A 14992-nucleotide genomic window follows, 5' to 3' on the forward strand; every position below is an offset into this window, starting at 1 on the left:
ATTTTTAACTTGAATGAAGTCCAGCTTATCAAATATTTCTTTCATGGACTGTGTTTTTAGTGTTACACCAAAAAGTCATTGCCAAACACAAGGTCATCTAACAATTTATCTTTTAAAAAGTTTTACAGTTTTGTTTTTCCATTACATTTATGACCCACTTTGAGTCATTTTCTTTTTGCATGTGGATGTCCTGCTGTTTTAGCATAACTTGTTGAAATGACTATCATTTCTCTATCGAATTACCTTTGTTCCTTTGAAAGACCAGTTAACTGCATTTATGTAGGTCTATTTCTGAGCTCTTTATTCTGTCCCATTGATCTACTTGTCTGTTCTTTCACCAATACCACCCTGCCCTGATTCCTGCAGCTTTAGAGTAAGTCTTGAAGCTGGGTAGCACCAGCCCTCCAACTTTGTTCTTCGCTTTAAATGTTGCATTGGCTATTCTGGATCTTTTAACTCTCCATATAAACTTTATGTCAATATCCCCAAAGTAACTTGCTGGGATTTCTATTAGGATTGTGTTGAACCTATAGAAAAAATGGGGGAAAACTGACATTTTAACGATACTGAGCCTTTCTACACATGAACACTGAATATCTCTCCATCTATTTAGATCTTCTTTGATGTTTTTTTTAATCAGAGTTTTGTAGTTTTCCTAAAAAGATCTTACAAATATTTTGTTAAGATTTATACCTAAGTTCTTCATTTTTTGGTGGTAATGGAAATACTATTGTGCTTTTAATGTCGAATCCCAATTGTTCATTGCTTCTATATAGAAAAGCAATTGACTTCTGCATATTAACCACATATCCTGCAAACTTGTTGGCTTACTATTTCCAGGAGATTTTTGTTGTTGTGATTCTTTCCAAATTTCTACAGAGATAATCATGTCATCTGTGAACAAAGACAGTTTTATTTCTTTCTTCCTAATCTGTTTGTGTGTGTGTGTGTGTGTGTGTGTGTGTACACACACACATATATTTCTTGTCTTACAGCATTAGCTAGGACTTCCAGTACAATGCTGAAAACAAGTCGTGAGAGGGGACATTCTACCGTGTTCTGGACCCAACATGGAACTTCTGTGCACAAATATAACCTGACATAAAACACGTTCTTGGGTGTAACAAAGGCACCCAAAAAAGTTCTAGAATTTTCATAATTACTGTCTTACAGTTTGAAAGCACAAGTCATATTCCTATTATATTGATTATATTATATTGATTGTTATTATACTGATTATTGATATTGACCATAAAGTGTTCTGCTGTAGACTCTAGCAAGTATTACTATCGACCGATCAGAAGTGTATAGGGCCACACTATACAAAGACCAAAAATGTAGACAATAGTCTCTCACTGCTACAAACACTGGAAGCAACCCACTGCAGGAAAGGCAAATATGACCTGAATTTATGCAGACACAATTTAATAAATAGAAAGTATATTAGGAAAATTTCAAGACAGATATTGAAATCATAAAAAGGAGCCAAGTCATGGTTTATAGCCTGGTGGTAAATAGTGAAACAGATGCCTCGATAATAAGGTTCACATCCCAGTTAAGGAGTAAGGCAGGTGATGTGTTTATGAAGCAGCACATGCCCAGTGTGCAGAGGGTCTAGCTGTCTTGCAGTTTGTTGTGACCTCACATGCACAGCAGCACAATAACTAGTATCTATTGTGTCTTAAACATTCCAAAAATACAAACAAAAACCACCCATGTCATGAGAACATGTTGTTGACATGTTCAACATGACATGAGCCATCTCGGAACGACAAAAGGATCTAGGATGGGAGTCAGACCCCTGATTTTGCTTCAGAGATAGGATTGACAATACAGTAATCAACATTTATGGCTACCTGTTTGGTGGGCTTAGAAGTCTAGATTTTCTGGAGTATTTTTTATTTGAATTTAGGTTTGTTCTTATCATTATGAATGGCCAGTAAACAGTTAGGCATTTCAATTTCAAATGCAACTGTGAATTACCATAGTTTCTCTCTCTGCAGTAAGGATCCATGGTCAATAATTTTTTTTTTTGATCAAAAGGCGACGGTTCTCAGGGAGTCAAATGGATGTAATTATATCCTACATTTGAACTAGAATCATCATCTTGTGTAATGAGTCTGCTGATAATTATTCTAGAGTCCTGCCTCCATAAGCAAAAATCTGAGGTCTCCTAGTTTTGGTTTTATATAGCAAGTCTACTTGAGCAAATGGAACCGCTAATACATGGTTTCCCTCTGGTCAAGTTCAATAAGTGGTCAATTCAGCCTGTCATAATGATTATCAGGGCAAAAAAAAAAAAAAAAAACCAAAAACAAAACCCCAAACCCTCAAAATTAACACTCCCTATTACAAAAAGTTGTCCTATTAGAAACCTTTTAGAAAAGTTGTTGTAAGTGCATAAAGAACGTCTCTTTCAAAATATCCCATTAATCAGTTGCCCAAAGGTGATGCTAAAATTAGAACAGGGTGATGTAGTGTCTTTCCCATCTCTCCTTGAGTATTAAATCAGGTGACAGTTTCAAGGAGAGGTCTTAATTACTACACTTTCTTTCCTCTCTTTTTTTCTTTCTTACGCAAATTATTTGCTGAAAACATTTTCCATAGTATTAATAATATAAGCCCAGCTCGAGAGAATATTTCTAAAATCACACAGGAAATAAACGGCCATAGTTGTTCCTTCCCATTATTTTTTTAGTCTTCAACTACAGAAGTATCGAGAGGGAACCGTTGTCTCCTGACCATCATGCTTCTGTACGCAGAGAAAAGGCTGACCAGACACCCACTTGTCCCAGCCAACGTACCAGCTTCATTTAGAGCGGCATTCAAAACTAATCAAATTCCACATCATAGAGTGACTTCAATACCTTTAATCTAAATTCAAAAACAGTGTAATTAGTAATCAGCCCCGTTAGCTCATCTCCCACAGTGAATAAAATTGCTGTGGGTTAGAGGATTCTGATCAGCAGGATTTTGAAAAGAAAAAATATCTTAAAGGAGCTTTTAACTAGAAGAAATCACAAAACAACCAAAAACTCAAATTTCTGTGAGACTCTAACATTCTTCCAAATGGAGAAAATGTCAGCCTTTTCGTTGTGTCTGAAATGACACTGAAATAAAGGAAGGAAAATGATAGGTATGGAGTTAAGGAGGTTTGACTCATTCATGTAAATGTCCACACACAGAAAGAAACTTTCTGCTGAGGTTTTTTTTTGACTTCTCAAGACCTGTATGCTTTAAAAGATGTTTTATTTTAGGAATATTCCTGACTAGAAATATACCTGTGATCCTCTATCTTTCCAGAAATCTACATATGAATATATTGCTCAGAAAGTTTTGGCACTGTAAAGACATACATGTTTGCAGATTATATAGGACAAAATCTGCAGTAAAAAGTATCTTACAGAGCTATACTCATTTTTCTTCAATTATAAAAGAAAATGGAGGAAGTAAATCTCCTCTCCTTCAAAAAAGACAAATACTTACCCTCATTGCTCTTCCGACTGACTTCCAGAAACTTCCAGCACTCACTGTCACCATGCCCCACCCTTCTAGTTATAAATCATGACCACTTAGGATCTGTTCCCAGAGAGCCCCATCATGTCTTCAATTACCAGTCACCTAAAAGCACACTGTTGCTTCACCAATATATCTAAATAGTCTCTTTTTCACCCCTATACATTTGTTTTGACTTCATTATTCCAGATTAACGCAAGGGGTGGTATGAGGCAAGGTGTCTCAACTAGGGTCCCAAGCGCAGCTCCTGGTCCTGAATCTGATGTTGCCAATTTCCACATTCCTCTTAACTCCGATGTCCCCATACGAATGTGGGGATGAAGAGATACAAAGATCCCAGGCTTCCTGTGGCCTCCAAGAGGAAGGGACTGCCATTCAACGCACCTGCCATGTACCAGGTGGTGTGCTGGGGCTTTTCAAGACGTTGGCCTCATTTAAGTTCTGTTGTTGGTCTTTTATGTTGAAACCCAACTGGTTTATCACCACTAAAAGATGCCGCTCCTCAAAGGAGATAAGATCAATCAAAGCACTCTGGAACTTCTAAAAGAATGTCCAACTGAGAGTACAATACCAAGGATAATTGATGATGCCAGTAATGAAGATGAAGACAGTCGTCTGGTTTGTTTTTTTTTTTAAAAAAAACACAAGCGAAAGCCCTAAGAGATTTTCCATCCCATCTGCTGTAACTGTAAGGTTAAGTTTCCTACGTCGAAAACATAGCCTTGGCATATTTTTTGGGAGACATTTCTGATTGTTAGTAAATTTGAGTTTCCGCTTCAATAGACGTGGGTGCCTTCAGGGCACAGGTAAGACAGGAGCCAAGTAGTCTTCACTTCACACATGCGGACTCTGCGCCCGCCTCCCTCTGCAGACCCTTCCACACACTGCCATTTACCAATCCCCAGGGGACAGAGCGGGCACTAAGGAGGCAGAAAATGGTTCTATTCTTACCGTATACAAGCTGTCATTACAAAGCGGAATTGGCTCTAATTAAAAAAAAAAAAGTCCAGAGCTAAATATGGGTAGCTTTCCTTATCTATTTACACTCTCAGTAATCTGTGTTCCTTGCGGACATGAATGAGTTCATGATGGCTTTACACAATTTCCTCCCTGACATGAAGAATGGCTGTCCCATTTTATTGGCGCTTTACATGCATTCCTTAGACTCATCAATCCAGCAAATACTTGGGGAGTGTCCACTCGCCTCCTTGCCAGGCAGACTGGACCTGCCCCACCAACAGGCTTCTCTCCTAGTAGGAGACACAGACAGCAACCAACCCGACTGATCATGAAAAGGACCCTTTCAGACTTTGACAAGTGCCATGGAAGAAATAAGGAAGGAGACAGATCCAGAGTGAACAGAGCTGGGATCCAGGGGTCACCTTAGCATGAGTGGTTTGGGGAAGAAAGAGGGGTTTCTCTGAAGAAGTGACTTGAACTGAAACCAGTACAGTGAGAGCAGCCTGCCCATTGCGGGAGAAGAGGCAAGCCTCCTCCAGGCAGCCAAAAGCAAAAACCGAGCCTCGGCCTTATGTAAGCAAGGAACTTCAAAAGTCCAGTGAGGCTGGAGAACCTGGACCGGGTGGGGCGAGGTAAAGGGGGAGGTCAGGGAGGATGCGGGCACAGTGGGCTGTGAGGGCTACAGTCTGAAAGAACAGGGAGCCGGTCCTGATCTTGACATTTGATGAGGCCCGCGAAGAGCTATGTGGATTGAGAGGGGAATAGTTGAGGCATAATCATAGCCCGACAGCAGTGGCTGATTTCCACTTCCACTGGGCGACAAAGTGTGCTACCTTCTTAATTAACATTTACGCACGTAAACGAGGCAATGGCTTAGAAAAAAAATGAGTCTGAACACCACAAAGTGGGCCTGGTTTGAGTCTTTTGGAAGGAAGGGTGTTCCAAACAAGGCTAAATTCAGAAAACATGGGAACACAGAACCTCGGGGGGGACCTCCAGTGCCACAAGGGCCAGAGCGGAAGGGCTCTCCTCAGCTCATTGAACCAGAGGACATTGTGAATTTCGAGGGCTCCAGGAGGCGAGATGACTGAGACGGCCAGGAATACCGAGGGGGGGTGGTCAGAAATGGGGTGAGGCAGGAATGAGCCAGCATATCTGACTTGTCTTGCTGTGACTCACTGAGCCCACAGACTGGTGAGTCCTGGGAGAGCCTGGACACATCCCAACATGCAAACAGTCCTATTGGTTTATGCAGAGATATAAATTACCAATGAACAGACAGGGGAAAAGGGTTGGAACTATCGGCAAAATGAGAAGCAGACTTTAAGGGGAACTGAAGTACATCAAAGTGAAACCAAACAATATATTGTAAGGAAAATATTAATTTATACGAACCATGCAGAAGAAAGCATTAGAAATACGTAAGAGCTTATTTCAAAAGAAATCATAACAAAAACAATTTGACTTTGTTTCAGGATAATAAAGATTAAAAATTTTTTTAAAAAGTTGCCTTTAGTCTGCAAAGACTGCAGGAGAGCAGCTTCCAAAGTTTTGAAGTTTTAGCTATTAGTCCTCAGATTAGACAGTCTGATACTTTCCAAAACCACAGCTTATTTTGTTATTGTTAGGAGTGTACAATCCCGCAATCAAGCAGTTAGGAAAAGCATCAAAACCCCGTGTTTGCGGGGATGTGGTGACCTTGGAAAAGTCCTCCAGTCAGTGTTCACTGACCAGCATCCTCTTCGGTCGTCAATGTCCCAGAAGAGGAGAATTATCAGCTAACAAAGTATCTGGTGGGGAGTTAGGTTTACCTTGGATCGGTGGAACATTCTGGTTTTGAACATCTAGTTGCCAAACGCGGTCTGGGACTACGAGCTGCGCCTCGCCATGACACCTGCGGCAGCACGGTGCGCCCCGCCCGATCGCTGAGCTGAGCGCAGGGGTGAGTGGTGGCGCACATACCGCCGGCTCCCAACCACCACTGCAGCTCTGCCTGCCCTCTCCTCGGTGAGGGGCAGCTACGGCAGGCCATATGTAGCCTCCACCGTCAGCCTGAGAAACGTTCAACGTCAAAAGTAGCTTCTCTCCAACTAAGTGAAACAAGGCTGATGGGAACATATGACAGCGTGGTCTGGTGTCAAATTTTCTAGTTGGGAGAAGAAGGTAGGGGACATTCGCCTGACGTGCACGTCGAGACCCAGCCTGGGAGCCCCTTTGCGCGACACCAAATGCCCTTGCTGAAGAATGCTTTGTGACGTGACCTGTAGTTCCAAAGACGGCGAGGTCTCTATCACATGTTTTCGGAGATTTAGAAACAATAAAATGGTCCACTGGGGAAAAGACTGAAAGGCTACTACTCTATCGTTCGTCAAAACATCACACGTACTCTAAAAAGAATGGCAACCTCGTACTTCAAAGGACCTTAAAAGGACCAGATATGATCTTGATCACAAGAAAAAGAATTAGGAATACGGCATCCAGTATACTCCCCACCGTTAATTTCATGAGTGCACTTGAACCTCGCACCCTGAAACCCTCTCTCCACTCTTAGATGAAAAAGATAAATCATTAGGGATTCAAGACAGCCATACCTGCAAATTACCTCAAAGACCTAAGTGAAAGGTACTGGATGAGAGAAAGCAAATCCCCATCGGCAGAGTTTCCCTAGTATTTGTACACTATAAACTCACCTGTGGGGCGATGGTACGATGTTCTGGATGTCACTCCGTCCTGAGGCTGCTGGCATGTATACCAGGGAACCCAGAATAATTACATTGTTAAATAAGTGATCAGATGGGGGGAATAGTGGGCTGAGAGCCAGATTAGAATGTTCTTTATTAATTAAATTTTCTTCAAAATAAGAAACACTCCCTACTTTTCTATAGCCGGAGTTTCATAAAACTGAGCCTCATATTTTCTATTATAATTTGTGACTACATCCCTGATTAGGAAGCCGGCATTCAGTTACAAAGGTGTGAGCAACAGTATCCATAAAGGAAACATGCAGCATCTCTCAACCTTAGAGTTAGTAAGAGAATACTCCCTGTCCAAAAAACCCACCGTTATTTTAGAAATGCTGGTAATTAAGGGAAACTCGAGCCTACCATGAGATACAAACTCAACCTGTAACCCACATTTACTTGACCTAGTTTGAGGTGTAAGAACCTTACTCAAGTTCGTTTTACTATTTTAGTGAACACTTAAAATTCAGAAGCCTTTTCCAGGGGACTCATTTGAATAACTCAGCTATTTTTAAAACTTGTGTGAGGTAGTTTAAATGAATATCTCTTTTGTTTTTCTTTCAGAAAAGGAGCCCGGATATCAGATGAGGTCATTCAAAGCTATCACACTGGCCCGTAGCCTCCTGAAGTGCTCAGGGCATCTAGTTTGGGGCTAACGACGAGGTTCTAGAACTGAAAATTAGTTTGAGACGTCAAGACGACACAACAGATCCCCCTTATTCTCCGTGGTGGGCTGGATTGTGTCCCACAAATGGTATGCCTACGTCCTAACCCCCGGACCTGGGGACATGACCGGGCTGAGAGCACCGTGCCTGCAGATGTATTCACGTTAAGATGAGGCCACGCCGTAGGGCGAGTGCTTCTAGACTGGCACAGTCCCCGCTATCCTGCACATCCTACTTCATTCATTCACCCGTTCTGCCTGGTCTCTGTGGTCTCACCTTGCCATTTACAAATCAGCCTTCCAGAGTCCGCGTGGTTTGATCAAGGTCACAGGTGCCCGGACTGGACCTCGGACCCAGGCCTTGTGGCGTCTGAGCTCCATGTGGACTCTGCTGCCCTTTACAGTCCTTCCTACTTCTTACCCTCTGTTAGAGTTACTCCCGCAGGCTCAACTGTCCCTTTACTCATTTATTCACTTGATACTGAAAGCCGACTCTGCCTGATATTGTGCTAGACCCTGATCCGTACACTGGTGGGAAGAGACACAGACAGACGAGCCTGAGCTCCTTGACTATCCTGCAAGGCTTGAAGGGCAGGACCTGGTCCGATGACTGTTGAGCTAACGCTTCACACCACAGTATGAGCATGTAAGTGTCCAAAAAACATAAAATAAACTTTTTTAGAAAAAATGAAGTCATCCTGGAGCAGGACAGGTCCTACTCCGATGTGACCAGTGTTTATAAGGAGGGAGACACAGGGACAGCACCCATGACAAGCGAGGCAGAGACCCGAGGGCTACAGCTACCAGCCAACGAACCCCAAGGCCCGGCAGCACCCGTCCGAAGCCACAAGAGGCAAGGAAGCACCCTCTCCTTGAGACATCCAAGAGAGCATGGTCCGCTGACCCTGGACTTCTGTTCCGAGCCACCGAGTCTGTAGTGTTTTGTTAAAGTGGGTCCCGCACGCTCGCACACTACAGAACTCCCACACGGGGTCTTTCTTCTAGGCTGACGGGCACCAGGGGACAATCCTCGCCATCCAGTCACTCCGCTGGGCGTCGGAACCCCAGTCACCAGGTAGCAGGTGCTTCCTGTGCGGACTTGGAGAATGTGGAGCGTCGGGCAGCGTCTCTGGAACACCCCACAAAGGTCCCATGGAGGCTGTTAGGGGCACGCGAGGGGTCTGCGCCTTGGCCCTGCTGGAGCGCCCCCGCCCGGGGGAGGGCACGGTGGGTGCCTCACCACAAGTCACCGCGAAGGCCTCGCGGTCAGGGAGGACGGTTTCTCTCTGGAACGTCTACTGACTCCGCAGAGCTCGCATAGAGACCTTTGTTCTCAAGCTCCACTCCACGCGGTAGCGAACATCTGAAGGCACTCGCTGTGTTTCCCTTGACGCTTCTGCTTTTCCGTGTCCTTCCTTCCACGTCCTTCCGTGTGCAGCCCAGAGGCATGATGCTTGAACGCTCCCTCTCCTGGTACGCATTCTCGGCACACACTCCTCACCTTCCCCTTCCCCACAGCAAGCAGAGCCGCGCTCCCCTCGAACCCTTCGGGCTTCCCCGCTCCCGGCAATAGTCTCCACCAGCACCGGCCCTGTCTGTGCAGCAGCATGTTTTGTGCTTGAAATTAGAAAAAAAAGAACATAGAACCACCACAAAATCACCTGGCCGGGTTTGTAAAAGAACACAGCAAGAAGCTACCTCACCCATCAGCCTGGGCAATAGGAAGGGAACCAAGGATGATAATGAGGAGAAGAGGATGGGAAATGGGAAAACAACGTGGGGGGGGGTGGAGAGAGGTGGGGCACTCACCGAACCCCAGCCTACGGCACACCCAGTGGCTGGCATGCTGGACGCACCCGCGTGTCCGTGCACGGCTCCTGCACTGTCCCGAGGGCAGGTCAGGGGAGGGCCCCGGGATGCCGCTGTGAGCCGATGTCCCGTGAGCAGAAGCAGGTGCTCACAGCAGCAAGCTCGGTTCTGCTGTAGACTTGGAGACCGTGTCTTTCTAAGCTAACATGCTAACTTCTGTCCAGAAGGAAAGTCAACACGATCAGTAATGGGTGATGCAGAAGCCAATTATCGTATCTACGCCTTGGGAAAGGGAATGTGGAATCCAGAACCCACAAAGTCATGCGAGTGATGTCTGAACAGGTGGATTCCCCCCTGAGCCACGTGTGCATAAAACAGAGGCCACTCTACATGGGCTGGGACGGTCCTTCTCCAACTTCGGCGACCACATGAGTCGCTGAGAATCTTGTTAAACACAGAGTCCCGTTCAGCAGGTCTGCGTCTCCAACAAGCTCCCAGATGTTCTGTGAGGGCTGGTCTTGGAGTCATGCACTTGTCTTGGAGAGGCAGGGGCTACAACGGGTCCTCGTCCACCTCCAGCACCTGCGCCTCCAACCGCCGGTCCCCGAAAGCTCATGGGGCAATATGCCCTGAGTCGAAGAGGTCAGGCGGTGCCCCTCACTCAGAGGGACATCCTCACGGCAGTGTTGGAAAACTGATCTGGAAACCAGACTTGGAGGCTCAAGGCCGTTCTCCTCTGAGGTCTTCCTAACACAGTGGCCCTTCCAACAGAGCTCGTAGTCACAGGGTTTTAAAACGTAACTTTCCTGTTGCAAAATTTAAGCTGCTAACTTCAACATGGAAAATTATCTTCTCTGACTCCTTTGATGCATTTTTTTTCTTACCCAATTTCACTTAGTAATAATGGTTTTGACAAACACTGCAAAATACAGGCTTTTTGTTTCTAAATTATGGCCAAAACTAACTTTTGTTTCCTGAAGGGCACTTGAAAACATCAGATAAGATTGATCTCTTTCTACAATCATTGCACTTAGCAATTGTTTGTGTGCTAACAGCTGTTATTAAAGCTTCTGCAATACTTGATTCCTCCAAGTGCAGTAGGCACCCCACATACAATTCTATTCAGACGATTAATTTGCATGAATAATCTGTTTTGATTAGAAAGATGTAAAATCCCAAGTGAATTCTAAATTAGTTGAATTCTATTTTTTTTATTTTTTAAAGACTTATTTACTTATTTTATGGAGAGAGAGAGGAAGGGAGAGAGCATGAGTGGGGGAGAGGCAGAGGGAGAGGGAGAGAGAAAATCTCCAGCAGACTCTCCACTGAACAGAGCCCAAAGCGGGGGCTTGATCTCATGACCCTGAGATCATGACCTGAGCCGAAATCAAGAGTCAGAGACTTAACCAATTGAGCCAACCAGGCGCCCCTAAATTAGTTGAATTTAATAAGTACAGGCTGTTCATAAAGCACACACTACGTATTTAAACCAAAAAAGAAATAGCTCTGGTTGGCTTTAGCTGGGTAGTTATTTCGATGTTTTGATTTGTTTTAATTCAATCGCTTAAAAAATATAGATTGAGCTTTATCTGAAATAGATTTCAATGTCTGTTGTATGAAGGAACTGGGTATTCAAGTTATCATTTATTTTAACTGAGTAGGTGAGTCATTTCTATGTTCAATAATTAGGATTCATTTCAGCTATTTTGGGTTTGTTTCCATATTATATAGTTTATACAATAATCATCTTGAAAAGGTTCACCTCACATTTCTGAATATTTTTCAATTCACAGTGATTTTAGAATGCCTAACCTGGCATCTCAGGTGTGCACATTCAGGCACCCCCCCCAACTCCCTCCCTCACCCCACGTGCATAGGCACAGGTATGGACACCGTTGCCGCCATGTTTGGTGTTCCTCTGCCCCCTCCTGGTAGCTCCTGAGATCTGCCTCTGTTAATATTATGCTTACCTCCAGTTAAGTGTTTCCTCCTCTCGCAGAATTGTAGCTCAAAGTACTTTATGAAGCAACTGGACAGATCATTAAGCGTTGTCTTGGCATGTCCAAAGGCTTCCAAGATGGACATGACCTGTAGCAAAGTGGAAACATTTACTGAGCTCCTCATTTTAAAAAATAAAACTGGAGAATGATAGCAAAGACACAGACATATCCCCTTATCTAGGAGGTTCTCTGTTGTTTGTATGAGACCGTATTGAACTTTTATAGTCCCTCTTTCCAGCGGCAAACTACTAGCCAACTTGCCTCAGACTTACTAAGACAATGACACACAGGGGGCCTCCCTTGGCTTTGCTCTCTCTTCACACAAACATAAACAACTCAACACATGTTATTTAGGCTTTTAAACCTAACAGAACAGTAGAAATGCTTTTGTGGTTTTGAAGCAAAGGGATTAGATTTAATAAAAGTGATAGTGAGAATTTCTTTTGAAACAAACAAATGAACTTAAACATTTGCTTCTAACCTTCTTTTGAACAGGGATGGACCCACATACCCTTTCAACCCCAGGCCCGACATCATGTTCTCTCCTGTTCTCTCCCACAGAAACAGGAATAAGAGCTCCAGATGAAGCCGTTTCCCTCGGTGAGACTCACCACCAGTGCTCTCTGTCACAGGTGGGGAGCTGGGGCTTTAAGATGCTGTTTCAAACCTCTTCAGATCTGGCATCTGAGATTCTTTCCTGACATGTTTCCTTAAACCCCGACTATAGAGAAAACACCATTTCTTCTAACAATCAATGTGTCTGTGCTGATGATGGTGATCAAGCAATTCTCCAGAAAGTATGAAAATCTGGAAGGTTCAAAGGTATTTTTCTCCATCTTTTCAAGTCACAGATGTGCAATGCAGTTCCCGCATCAGCCACAAGGAGGCGCACACTAACACATTACGTTATTGATACAGTGGGTTCTTTATAATTCCTGGTGACGGTAGTTTTTGAGAATTTTATTCTAAGTTTAAAAAAACCACTTTGCTGCTACTTTTTAACGTTGTGGATACTGATCTATTAAAGCATTCTGTTCACCTGTAAGTATTTTATATGTTGAAAGATTACAAAACAATACTTGGATTCTAATCACAAATCCCAAGTGCTGAAAATTGTGGTAATAGTAAAATACACCAAATAGTAAAATACACCAGCATGTTTCCCCCCAAAGTTCAAAAGTAACAAATTATATGACTTTAAGCCCGTTTCGTGAATTCCCCGAACCACATTCTCCTTTACTTTAACACAGGGAATAACTCCTTCAGTGCTCACAGTGTCAGCCGTACACAGCTCTCGCCTTGGTGCCCGGCACACGGCAAGCATCCAACAAGCAACAACGATTAATTTTATTTTTGCTAATAATAATAGCAAAATTTATTTTGTGCCAAGCATTATTCTACAGTTTTTTTATATATAACATATATAATATAAATGAAGTTATATATAAAATTACGTGTACTCTTTACACACGTGGGTCTACACGTGTATGCACATTTACACATATACTTCTTTTAATGCTCACAACTAGTGTCTCCATTTTGTAGAAAAGGCAATTGAGGGACTGAGTCACTTCCCCAAGGTTCAGAGCTTCTAAATAGTGGAGCTGGGATTTGAACCCTGGCAATCTCTCTGCGAAATAGGGTGTGCTTCCTCACTGTGTCACCGGCCGTGACGGCTAGAACCACAATAAGAACACAGAAGGCATCAGACTCTGGAAAGCCAAGCCCATTGAACTAAATGCAAGAGCTCATAAGTGTTCTCTTGGTCCACAACTCAACCTTCGGATTCCGGTTACACCAAAGTAACATTTTTTATCTTTAATTATCTGCTTGGCCAATAGGTGGCACTAAATAAATGTGTTAAGAGAAATACCAAAAAAAAAAAAAAAAAAAAGCAGAACTGGTACTGTTTCACTGTTCACCTTAACTTTGAACAAAAGTAACGAGAATGTTGTACAACAGCAAAACTTCAAGTAAAAATATAGCAAAGGGAGGCAAGTAAATATTTCCTAAGTAGTCCCCCATTCAAATTTTATCGGTAAGATGTTTTTTCTATTTACAATTCTGTTTTTCCCTCTACAGTTTTAATAGCTGTGCCACTAAAAGCTATGTACTCCCATTACCATAGTAGTAAACGTACGGTATTTTCTAAGAGTAAAAATCTGTGGCTTCCTCAATAAAAAAACCATGTCTTAACCAAGCAGACGCCATCACTCTGCCCTGTAAAAGCAGTTACTCAGTAAATGTTTATTTAAGTAATTTAAATGGAGCTGAATATTCCTTAAAGTTGAAAGTCATCTGGTCCAGAATTAGTGAAAAGTCCCAAGCAGTTGTTTTATTCCCCCAACACATGATTTTTATGTTCCAATAAACCCAATGCCGCGGAAAATCCCCCGCTTCTACAGTTTGAAATTCAAATACGAGGATTCAAAACAACAGTCTTCTTCACTGATCTTAGCTGATTTGAAATTGTACAAGGGGAGCAAAAGCCATCTCCACGGTGATGCAGGTCAAACCCACTGAACTCGGAAGCCCATTGCGAGGGCAGAACGCAAGCCCCTGTAGACTTCTAAAGCAGGACAACCGACCTATGAGCTTAAATTCAGAAACGTGACGGCGGAGCGTCCCTTAAAAGTACGTGTGTGGCCTGCATCAGAGTGCAACACAAGCCACGTCTGGGGCTGGGAGCCAGGCTCTCCCTGGCCTCCCTGACCCCACCCAGATCCGGCTCTTCCCCTCTGTGCCCTCGAGGAGAGGGCTGCTTACGGGTCCACAGGGATTCCCAACAGCCAACTTCCCTCCAAATCCCTACACTTCGTTCTTCTGCTCCCCACGCTCCAAGTAATAATCTTTAATTATGTCATCGATGGAAACCACAAGGAAAATGCTCTCTACCCCTCAGCTTACACGATTCTCTGGGGACGGCCACCCCACCACGCCCTTCCTTTCATGTCCCCACCCTTCCTTCATTCTTCTTCAGAAACTGCTGACCAGAATAACCTCCAATGACTGCTTTTCTCTCGCAGTATCCTAAGATCCAGGGCAAACTGTTGGGCTAGAGGCAGCCAGCATCCTAGGTGGAGACGCCCTGTGCATGTCTCCCGCGCATGTGGCCCCTTGTGGCAGCATTGCCGTGGCTGCTGGCGGGAGCCTCAGAGCGATGTCGCCCCATCGGGTCTGGCCAAATGACTTTCCTATTAAGCTCACCCACTTCACCCAACGAAGCTTCCCTTCACCCCACCCTGCACTGAACTTCACGACGCCTGCAGGCTCCACCATCAAGGACGCCCTTAGGCACTCAT

General features: G+C 43.9%; 1 protein-coding gene across 2 annotated transcripts in view; it reads right to left on the reverse strand.

Annotated features, from left to right (window-relative positions):
- MYO16 (myosin XVI) overlaps positions 1-14992 on the reverse strand; it is a 580200-nt gene that overhangs the window by 250783 nt on the left and 314425 nt on the right. For both annotated transcript variants that reach the window (XM_045772942.2, XM_087864977.1), the window contains exon 15: positions 11661-11778. In XM_045772942.2, the coding sequence (XP_045628898.2) occupies positions 11661-11778 (118 nt within the window). The remainder of the gene's footprint in view (positions 1-11660; positions 11779-14992) is intronic.

Source organism: Ursus americanus, chromosome 10 (assembly GCF_024610735.1).
Source record: "Ursus americanus isolate L20-20 chromosome 10, mUrsAme1.1.p, whole genome shotgun sequence".
Taxonomy (NCBI): domain Eukaryota; kingdom Metazoa; phylum Chordata; class Mammalia; order Carnivora; family Ursidae; genus Ursus; species Ursus americanus.